The 11376-nt window shown below is 34.7% G+C and overlaps 1 protein-coding gene across 1 annotated transcript; it reads right to left on the reverse strand.

Annotated features, from left to right (window-relative positions):
- Positions 1–389: 389 nt before the first annotated feature.
- On the reverse strand, positions 390–9438 carry serinc2l (serine incorporator 2, like). The gene is made up of 10 exons (XM_043261016.1): positions 9280–9438; positions 6123–6284; positions 5853–6040; positions 5681–5760; positions 4479–4616; positions 4201–4370; positions 3656–3746; positions 3078–3228; positions 2067–2276; positions 390–1767 (listed from the first exon to the last, which is right to left on the reverse strand). The coding sequence occupies exons 1-10, from the start codon at positions 9316–9318 to the stop codon at positions 1629–1631; spliced, it is 1368 nt and encodes a 455-aa protein (XP_043116951.1). The 5' UTR covers positions 9319–9438; the 3' UTR covers positions 390–1628.
- Between the last annotated feature and the right edge of the window lie 1938 nt (positions 9439–11376).

Raw genomic sequence — 11376 nt, forward strand, 5'->3', positions numbered from 1 at the left:
TTGCCACACCAAACAACAAACTAGGTATGCTAGCATGTGCCTCTGATGGATCGACAGCACCATAATATATTCATTTGGATCACAGTCTGTTGTTTATGGCAGTGCGGTAGACCCCGGTCGAGTGTGGTGTAGAAAGCTGTACAAGGGAAGGGTGTGTCTGATTGGGCTTATCTGCTGGATGCACAAGTTCCAGGGGCTCTACAGAGGACGTGGACTGAAAACAGCCCCCTGTTCAAGCCCCCCCAGCGCACGTGGGCTGCCCAAGGCCCTCTCTCCCCATTGCTTGAGAGAAAAAAAAGTGCTAAATCGGAGTGAAATTGTATATTTGTTTAATTGTAGTGTCTATCGTACAATGCATTGAACCCTGAAGTTAAAATGCTATCAGTGTTAAAAAAAAAAAAAAAAAAAAGTTTTTTCTTCAGGTAGAGTAGGTTTCTAGCAGCAGTATAATGCATATTTGAATTCGTGGCTAGGACCACTGTGATGATGGTCTGTAGGATAGTGTTTATTTTGTTGCACTGGATATGCGTGGCCTTAGGTTTGAGTAGCTTGCATCTGTTAAACAAGATAAACTAGTAATATTGACTTTAGAAAACATACTTAACAGCCATACTGAGTTTGAAATGACAACAAAATAACCCTCAAGTACCATGTGATGGTGAATAATTCAAGATATCGACAAACGCGCTAGAAGCGACCTATTTCATTCTTTTATCCTTCATGTGTGGAGATATAGTGACTCTTTTGACAGAATAACACCAGCATTAAAGTAAGCAAAATAAGCAGAAAGACTCATAAAAATAATATTTAATGTTTTTTCCAAAATATCGAGCAAAACTTCACTATTGCTAATATTAATAAATATTTCTTGAGCACAAAATTAGCATATTAGAATTATTTCTGAATTATGATTCATGTGACACCAAAAACTGGAGTAAAGGATTATGAAAATTAGCTTTGCTGTAACTAAAAATTATATTTTAAATGTATAATAAGCAGTTTTTTTATTGTAATTTTACACAATAATACGGTTTTACTGTATTTTTGACCAAATAAATGCAGCTTTGGTAGGCATAAGAGATTACTTTCAAATCTCACAGCCGCCAACGATTTAAAATGTAGTGTAATAAATGAGACAGCATCGAATCAATCGTTAAGCAAAAAGGTGCTTCTCATTTCCTTAATTGTCCAAGCATTTTAGCTCTTAAGGACGTGAATATGAGATAAAAGGATGGAGGAATCAAAGCAAAACGGAATTTGTTATTCAAACTGGCATTTTTGCAAAGATATGTTACTCACAAAAGTGTGCTTCAGGTGTGCTAATAATGAATGGCGACTTTCTGCACAGCAGTAATCCTCACGTCATGAGTCAATTTACTGAACAATTAATATACTTTAGCGTAATTTTTAAATACTTGTCACGGCATCATACTTTTGTTGTTGCCCATGCATTTTTTTTTAAATACGTGTAAGTACCTACTAGGCCTACGAGACTAGTCACCAAATGTCGGTTTCAGATTTGCATTGCATTTAGTGTTGGCTATTTAATGGTATTTGTAGATTGCAATATTTATACCATAGCACAAACACGGCCAGTTTGAACAGGTGAGAGTCTCACCCACTCGAGCTCAGTTGAAGTCTCGACTGGGGAAAATGACAGGAGCCACAAGCGTCCACAGGTAGAGGCCCAGACCCAGCCAGCTGGAGCTGATCTTCACCCACACTGCAGGAATTGTGCTCTGCATGGCCTGAGTGGTTGTATCAGGCCTGAAGATAGATGCGAAGAAAAGGAGACAATATTTAGACCAGTTTCTTAACGTGTGCAGTTCTGTTGCATTCTTTGACTGCATGAAAGAATGACTACTACATTCTTTTAAATATTAAATTTTTTTATAAATGCCATACCGGTTTGGAACAATATTATGGTGCATAAAAGCTAAATCTTTTTCATTATTCTGTGAATTATTCCTTTAAAAGGTGATAGGAGAAGCATTTTAAATTTTCACACTTCACCTTTAACTTTTTGGTTCACTCCAGAATTAAAAAGTGGAAGAACGAGCACTTACTTGTACCAGTTAGTGAGTGTCATCATAATGTAGAGAGAGGCTAGTAAAAGGTGGAAGTGGAAAAAGGAATAGTTGTATGTGACGCCATCCTCTTCGTTATCAACGACACGCCTCAGTCCGTCTTCGCCAACCTCCTCCCCTCCCATAGTGCCCTTCCCTTCCTCCGTCTGCATCAGCCTGTTCACCTGAGCATTACTGGATGAACGGATACTGAAAAGAGAAAAGGCATCGCATGGACACCAGCATGAGAAGGATGTTTACTTCTCTCAGATTCATATTTAATTGATGATGAGATAGACTGGGGGGTAGAGTTTAAAGGGAGAGAGACTTTTTTTCTGACATGGCAAAATGTATAATTTACAAAGGATAGCAAATTAACTTAGGAAATGTGGATGTCAGAGGTTAATACTTTTATTTAGAAAATAAAATTATAAAATGATAAAATTAAATTGATCAAAACATTTCAAACACAGTAAATGCTGTTCTATCAAATTTTACATTCACCAAATAACCTAAAAAAAAAAAAAAAAAAAGTTCACAATCGTTTTGTGAACAGTAATACACGAACAGTAATATGTCTTTAGCACAAAACTAGCATATTACAATAATTGCTGGAGAATCATCCAATTCAAACAAATGGGAAGCACATTATTTACAAAGCACTTCTAATTTAATTATAAAATAAAAAAAAATCTGACACCGTCACAGAGCATGTTAAATTTACCTTTTAACTAGCAACTCTTACTTGCCTAGGCCAATTTGAACTCACAGTTGCTGCTTGGCAAATATTAATTTTGGACCCTGCCTACAGGTGTCATCATCTGACACCACTAATCAATCAATCAACCCATGCCTCTGTGCAGCTGCTTGTGAATGTCAAATTGAAATATGCAGCATGAATCAGCATGGAAAACAACATCTACTTGATGTTTACTTTATGCATTTGATGCAAACGCTGACAATAACAAAAGAACAAAGTCATGTTCGATATGCTTGTTTTGCTTAACGTACCTGGCATAAAAGGTGCAAAAGAGGAAGATAACCAATCCCACAATGCCTTGGGCATCCCACCACTGCACCATCCCAGGTGAGCTTGTGGGCATGGCCTCAGTTGTGCTGACATTGGACACCAGGCTGAGCAAACTAGGATTACATTCACGATCTGTGCGTGGAACCAGACAAATGTAGATTTAAAACTGAACGTACAAAAACATTATATATTGCAATTTCTACGCCAATTAATCACATACTTCACTACTAAAGACTATGATCACACTTAACTGTCAGCTAATCACATTATTAAGCTTATCTAGGCAGCTAATAGGTATACTTAATAGGCCGTAACAGAATATGGGAATAGTGGTTTACATTTATAATCTGAATTCTAGCAAGTAATTTGGCTTTACTCAGTATCAAGCATCAGGAGACTATAAAGGTTGAGCATCTGGTTTGTACGGCACCACAAAACTCACCAAAAATTGCATCAACCTGAGTAGGAACAAAATTAATGCTCATAAAATGAAGAGAGAGACCAGAGACAGATAGTAAATATTTTCTGCCTCTTTTTTCTTTTTAAATGTGTAACTTACTAGGATTGTTGGTCATGGCTGACCAGGTGACGTACATAGTGTACAGAGTAATAATAGAAGACTGAAGCAGACCAGACTGAGGTGAAGCGTCCTGCAAACGGATACAAAAATAAACAAATAAAGCACAAATCAGAGTTTGTCTACCATTGTGAGAATCAACCCAGTATAAACTGCACATTTTTATAATGAAAGCCTGTCTGTTGTGGCAGGCCAGCATTGATATTCTGTGTGCAAAGAAGAAAACAAAGAAGTTTCCTTACAAAGACAAAAGCTGGAGGCTAATGTAAACAGTAGATGACCTTCAGTACAACGGAGAGGCTGTTTTCTTATGCACATTATTATAAATCAGCATTCATGTCAGGATGTGTGTGCTGAGGCAATTGCATATTTGGAACAGCTAGTTAAAGCAGTTTTATCACTTCCTGTTTGCCACTTTACGAACAAGGTCTTAATGGTGCTTAATATGTTAATATAGAGTTGTTTAGCCTCTAGTCGATGATTTTGAACTGGGAGACAGGAATGAAAAGCACCGAAACATGCTTTACCTGCACTTTTGGCAGAATAGAAACCACAGATATGATGATGCAGAGAATAAGGTTGAAGCTGATGAAGAACTTGTGTTCGGCGCAGTTGTCGGGTTTGGTGTAGTAGAGATAAAACAGCACGACTGCTGCAAAGGCCAGGGCATAATGAAGGACGGTGAAGAACAACAGACCTGTGGGCATAGAAAACAGTCTCATGTTTCTTTCTCTGAAAGCAGCGGGTGCGGACACAAACCGGTTGTGATGAACAGGGTCTTTCAGTGCATCTCATCTCTGCGTACCTGAGAACCAACACTTGCCGTTGCCTTCCTCAGCATTTCTCACCCACACCTCATTCCAGGAGTGGGCAAAGTCGATCAAGAGGATGAGCTGGATCAGGATGAACATGAAGGAGCCCACGATACCAAAGTAGAACCAAACTGTGATTAAAACAAAGAAGAGAAATTATGCTTCAGTAACACACTGGTTAAATGTGCTTAACCACAACATAAAAACAAGCCTTTTAACTAACTAAATAAATTATTATTAATAATTTGCAAATGTCTGGGGCAAATTTCTGTTTTAGAAAGAAATATCTTAAACTCATGTGGCTTTCAAAGGGGTGTATATCACTATAATATATCGTATGCAAGGTTTGTATTAAAATCTGAACAAAAAAAGTACAAAAGTACACCTCTTTGTGGGATAGTTCAGCCAAAAATGAAAATGCTGTCATGCACACCTTCACGTCATTCCAAACTTGTATCTTTTTCTTTTTTTTCCCCAGTGAAACACAATATTTAAAATAAATGTTGGCAACCAAACGCTTCTGATGACAATTAACCGTACTGTACTGACATAAAAAAAAAAAAAAAAAGAACAATGGGATCTTTTGTGTTACACAGAAATGTTAAAGTCATGCAGGTATGAAAAGACATGAGGGGTACAAATGACGACAGAATTTAACCTAACCTAACCCTAACCACATTTGTAACTACGCTAAATAAAACATGCATCTCCAAAGGGCCTGTATTTTCTACTTAAGTTCACAATGAAACACACTAATGTCAAGATCTTGTTTTGGAAGTTACCCGTGATCTCTGAACACAATGTTCTGCATCTTTAATTCCACACCATGAGAATTCAGGAAAGACAGTAACAACGGGTTCTCGCCGCTAATGTAATATGCTATGAAAAAATAATAACATCTTATTCCGCTTTTAATACGGTCTTTTCCCATGCATCTCATAACATTCAAAATAGTCATTAAAAAGTAATTGACTTCTTCCCTGCAGGAGACCGGGCGTTTTCTGCATCCCTTGAAATTTAGCCCTCCGTTATGACAATGGTTTCCCAGAATAACATTATCATAACTATTGCTGCATTTAGAGCTTAACATCATTGCCATGTTGTCATTGCTTTTATGCATTTCCCAATGTGAATATATGAAAATGAAATGATCCTATTATGTGCTCTTAATGGAACAGTTCAACCTAAAACGTACCATCATGAAATGTTCCATCCGGGATGAAAAAGGCTCCAACGGTGATGCCAACAAGTATCAGAAACTTGAAAAACCAGAACCTGACAAAACGGTCAAGCAAATTTCAATTCATTTGGTAAATAATACAATAACAAAATAATAAAACAGCGCTTAAGTAATAAATCAGGGTTACCCATTCTGAACAGCGGCGCGAGGGTCTTTGCTGCTCTTTACGCGAATCATAATTGCTGAAAACAGGAAAAAGAAGCATGCCATAGCAAAGCACATGCGGTACACCGATTTGTAGCCTACAATCACGTCGCAGTTAACATGGTTCTCGATTCCTGGTATTGTGGTTCCGCCTTGACAAAAGCCAGGAATCTGAAGAGGCAATAAAAATGGAAAATTAACAGAATGCACTGACGGCACAAGAGAGGCAAATAAAGACTGATGGTGGGCCCACCTTGCGGAGCTGCGTCTCCATGCCAGGCAAGATCATGATTACAGACACCAGTGTCCCCAGGAGGAGGAAGAAAGAGAAGACCAGCCGGGTGACGGTGGAGTTATTGGAAGAAGGACAACAGCCACAGAGGAGACATGGAGCGGAGCCACACAAACACGAGGCCTGTAACGTGGAGGGAGTGAGAACACTTATATCACCAGTTCAAGCATCTATTGTTTAATTGTACAATAGTACAAAAGAATCTGCAAAACGTTATACAATTTAATATACATTGCACTGAAAAAGATTATTTGTGGTTATAAGATATTGGAAGTCTCTTCCGCTTTACAAATGATTTCTTTATTTCACCAAAAACAGTACAAACTGTAACATTTTTAAATATTATTACCTTTTAAAGTAACTATTTTATGCTTTGTATAATGCAATGTATTTCTTTCAATACAAACGTGACATTTCACTCCAATCTTCAGTGTCATGTGATCTTTTAGAAATTAAAAAAAAAAGAAAAAAAAAAAAGGGAAAATAAATAATGGTTAAAAATTGTTCTGCTTAATTTATGTGGAAATCATAATACATTTTCTTCAGGATTATTTAATGAACAAAGTTTAAAAGAACTGCATTTATTTAAATATAAATCGTTTTAACATTACGTCTTCACTTTTTAATGTATTTGTAATATTAGTATTACTTTTTAATTTTTTTTTTTCCCTTACCTTTTAACATTTGAAAGACTAATCTTGTAATTTTCACTCCATTACATCTCTATCAAAGTCTTTATTATGTAGCAGTTTTTTTTTTGTTTTTTTTGCAACGTGACTTTTGTTTTTTAGACAGCCTATAAGTAATCACTCTTGTAGAACTAGGTGAAATGATTTTTGGACACTGACCAGCTGAAAATGTAATATTTATTTACAGCAATTCAATAACAAAAAGTCTAAATTTAGTGGTATATATTGTCTGTTTTTGCAAAATTGTGTAAATGGAAATATTACCTATAAAATACCGACCTATATTACTGACATGAACACTGAACACTGCCAGAGGGGAGTAGGGGTGTTATTTATTTATTTATTTTTTGGTCAACTCATTTGCTTTGTTTCTATAGGCTTATTACATTCTGAAAGCTCTTCATTCCAAAGAGTCTATAAGATACTAGGTGCATTCAGTAGGTGTAATGTAGCTTCAGAGGTATAAGGAATCGCAAGAACATACAAAAATAATAAAACATTTTTTTCATTGACCAAAAAAATAAATAAAAAAACTTAACTTTTTACATAACTTACTTTTAAAAGCAAGTACTGCTGTATTTTTAAGGTTTTGATAATGAGAACCTAGGGTGTGTAAATATCAGCGTAATTACATTTACGATCATTCATTTCTTTATTTATTGCTTTTTTTCTGGACTCTATGAATAATTATTTTAGTGGAGGTTAGTGAATTTTTATTTTTATGACACTCATGACCTAATTTGTATATACATATATATATCTGTTGCAAGAAATAATGAGGAAATCATTGTTTAAGACTTTGATCCTAATAAATCCAGTCATGTGCACTGTATAAAAGTTAATTCAAAAACATTCACCAGGACCATTACTTATGATAGGAGTGGCTGATCAGCTGATTCACTGGAAACTGAAAATCAAATCAAAAATATTTTTTTAAAAATTTGTCAGGCATTTTAATTTTTTTTAAGAAGTTGTATGACTCATCAAGCAAAAGGGAAAAATTGTATTGAAGACCAAAAAAACAAAAAACAGACAAGGTGTGTCTTACAGGCACAAATGATAAGCGTCAAATAAAAACATGTTATACCAATCTTAACCATAATGTAAAGTGCAGGCTGAGCAGATTTGACACCCTTACAGTGTGCTGAACAAGAAAGAGGATAAACATTTACAGAAAGGGACTCAAGCAGCATGGCTTGGGTTTCAAATGCAAAATCAAATATGCCGAATTGCTGAAAAGCAGCAGATGAAAGCAGTTCAGCCGGTTACAAGTAATTACAAGTCTTTGGATCTCACTATAGTTTCTACAGGTTCATCTACATCTTGAGATTATATATATATATATATATATATATATATATATATATATATATATATATATAGAGAGAGAGAGAGAGAGAGAGAGAGAGAGAGAGAGAGAGAGAGAGAGAGAGAGAGAGAGAATCTGGTATATAATTTTCAACTATATCTTGTACTTCACTTTTAGCATTAAGCTTCAATTCTTTGAAAATGGGCGAGGCACCTTATTACAGCTGAACATAACCAAATCTTATTCTCAATTACAAAAACTGAAAGCCTGTATAACCTGATTATTATTGTCTTAAAATACATTGAAACTACAAGAATACTAAATCACACCAAACACTACATGAAACAGAAATGATCCCTTGCATAGTTGTATAATTTCTTTAAATTGTTCAGGTAATCATATGTGATCCTGGACCACAAAACCTTATGATATATTATTATTTTATTTTATTTTAGCCAAAAATCATTAGGATATTATGTAAAAATCATGTTCATGTAACTATATAAAAAAACTAAATATTTTGGTAAATATAAATAAATCTTTTTGTGTATATATATATATATATATATATATATATATATATATATATATATATATATATATATATATATATATATATATATATATAAAAAAATCTTAATTTGGACAGATCTAAAAAGTTGATTTTCTTAGTATTAAATTTTTTTGCACCCCCAGATGCCCGATTTTTCAATGTTTGTATCTCGGCCAAATATTATTAGAAAACATACATCAGCGAAAAGTTTACTCATTTCAAGACACTTTCAGATAATGTATAAATCTACATTTAAAAAAAAAAGTCATTTATGACTGGTTTTGTGGTCCACGGTCACATATGATTGTTGTTTGTTAGGAAGTCACGGAGGATCTCTTAATATCAATGCAAATATGAGCACACTTCCGTGTACTGATGTTTCCAGCGTCCAGCTCTTTTAAACCACACATTTCCTATTTAAATATCGCCGTTCAATACGTTAACGGTTTTTTATAAACGTTGTCTTTGTTGTATCTTTCTCTATTTTCGGATAATTTAATGATTCAGCGACGCTTTTAGATAGCAGCTTAGTTAGCTAAACCATGAAAAATAAAACAGAACACTTACACAGCTCGCAAGGGAACACAACGCCATACAGGCTCCCATTCTGTATTAATAAACAAACGGCTCCAAACTTTAAGAAGACGAACTAGCAGTCAATTACAGTACGAGCTATTTCTCGTTCTGTCAGTTTATTCCTGTATTTGAAGGTAACGACTGTAACGGACACTTCATTCTATTTCATAATAAAGGTCCTCTCTCTATTCCCCCACAAACTCTACAAATATATTGAACAAACCAATAACAATAAAACTTTGTAAAAAAATAACACATCGATGTATACATGTATTTTTGTTGTATGTTATGTATATTGATCTACTGTGTTTATATTACTTAATGAGATTTTAAGCTAAGGCTTTTGCTGAAGTCCATATGCAAATTAAGCAAACGTGGTTATAATAATGCAATATTTTATTGGGCATAACTATAACTACACAGCGTAAAACACCGTATTTTAATAGTGTTAGTTTCCTGTATATATATCGGCTATGAATATTTAAAGTTCTGGACATGGTAACTTTTATTTTGGAACGGAAGCTTAGTGCCAAACATAAATGCCTTTACTAATTTATTTATCAATTAACAAAAAAATAAACTTATACCTATATAAATCAATACTAAAATGAATCCTTTATGTGTGATATTTAAATTAACTTCATATTTTAGATAATTAAATTGCACTGATGACATTTGTACACTATACCAACTGATAGCACATTTTGATTAAGTCAGATGTTTCACAGACAAACGGATTTAACCTACATCTCAACAATACATATACGTTAGATGAGATACACAACACTTCTATGTGATTTCATACTGTCCAAAAAGCAGTCCCCACTAGTTTATTGAAGTGACAAGTTTCAAACCCTACCAACATTTGTGTGTACTGTAGGGAATGGTACTGACATTTAAAGTTAAATAATAATAATAATAATAATAATCATTTTATATATATATATATATATATATATATATATATATATATATATATATATATATATATATATATATATATATATATATATATATATATATATATATATATTGCAGTAGAGTGCTCTTCACACACGGGGGCCCACCTCTCTGACTTGTTGAATCAACCTAATCCGATTGTAAGAAAAAAACATATATGATAAATAATAAACAACAATCAAAAAATCATTATTTTGCTATCTTAACGCCACGTGTATTTGAAATATCAAACATTTTATGTAGTATTAATCCTCGCTGCAGAGTACCGTCTCCCCTACGAATAATTAATGGTACGGTCCTCCTCGCTCCTGTCAATTATTCCTCTGAAATCACGATCGCAAACGGGAGCCGAGATGGTGTCAAACCTTAGGACCGGGGCAGGTGATTTCAAAACACACCGTCTCCCCTAAAAACAGTGCATTAATTTATCCGCACCGTGAAAATATCAGCATCAGTCAGGGATATTGAGGACATCTCTCCACACCGCTGGTAAGTTCTCGCCTCTTTCTTATGCTGTCTGAGCTCGGCTCGGCGTGAGCTTAATCTTCTATCACAGTGTATGAAATTCATTCATTATCATTATTAAAAGTAAAACGCCGACACGTTGCTCGAGGCTTTGCTATAACGATCACTTGCATTGAAATCCATTCAAGATTGACACTGGCATAGTGATATATCGGGAGAACGAACACCCCTTTTGTTGACTGATATCAAATACGGGTGACAACGCAATTATGCGTGTATAAGTAAACGCATTTATTAGGTTGAAACTGTTGAATTGCGATATTTGGTGATGACAGAGCGCAGATGTCGGGCATCAGGGAACGCTTGTGCAACATGAACGTTTCTACATGTACACCCATGGGCACGTACTGCTGTCAGATCAATTTCAGATGTAACCCGAAGGCAACTTTAATAAATTCACTGTAAAAAGGAAAAAAAAAAAAAGAAAATATTGGAATAGACTTCAATGAATGAGCTAACTGGTTTATATATACTGTATATGAAAGTAAAAAAAGCACTAATTACCTTATAGTTCAGAACACTGGTTCATTTTATTTTTTATCTTATATATCATAAAAATTCCCCTGATCGTAAGATAAAAGGTTTGACAAAAAACAGAAAGAT

The sequence above is a fragment of the Puntigrus tetrazona genome, chromosome 16 (genome assembly GCF_018831695.1).
Source record: "Puntigrus tetrazona isolate hp1 chromosome 16, ASM1883169v1, whole genome shotgun sequence".
Lineage (NCBI taxonomy): Eukaryota > Metazoa > Chordata > Actinopteri > Cypriniformes > Cyprinidae > Puntigrus > Puntigrus tetrazona.

What these genes read in the sequence shown, in the direction of transcription:
- serinc2l (XM_043261016.1), bottom strand. Translation starts at nt 9,318, where the DNA reads ATGGGAGCCTGTATGGCGTTGTGTTCCCTTGCGAGCTGT. An exon ending in AGCCATGACCAACAATCCTA is followed by an intron (nt 3,229 to 3,655) that starts GTAAGTTACACA and finishes TTCCACGCACAG; the next exon opens with ATCGTGAATGTAATCCTAGT. An exon ending in ACACTCACTAACTGGTACAA is followed by an intron (nt 1,768 to 2,066) that starts GTAAGTGCTCGT and finishes ATCTATCTTCAG; the next exon opens with GCCTGATACAACCACTCAGG.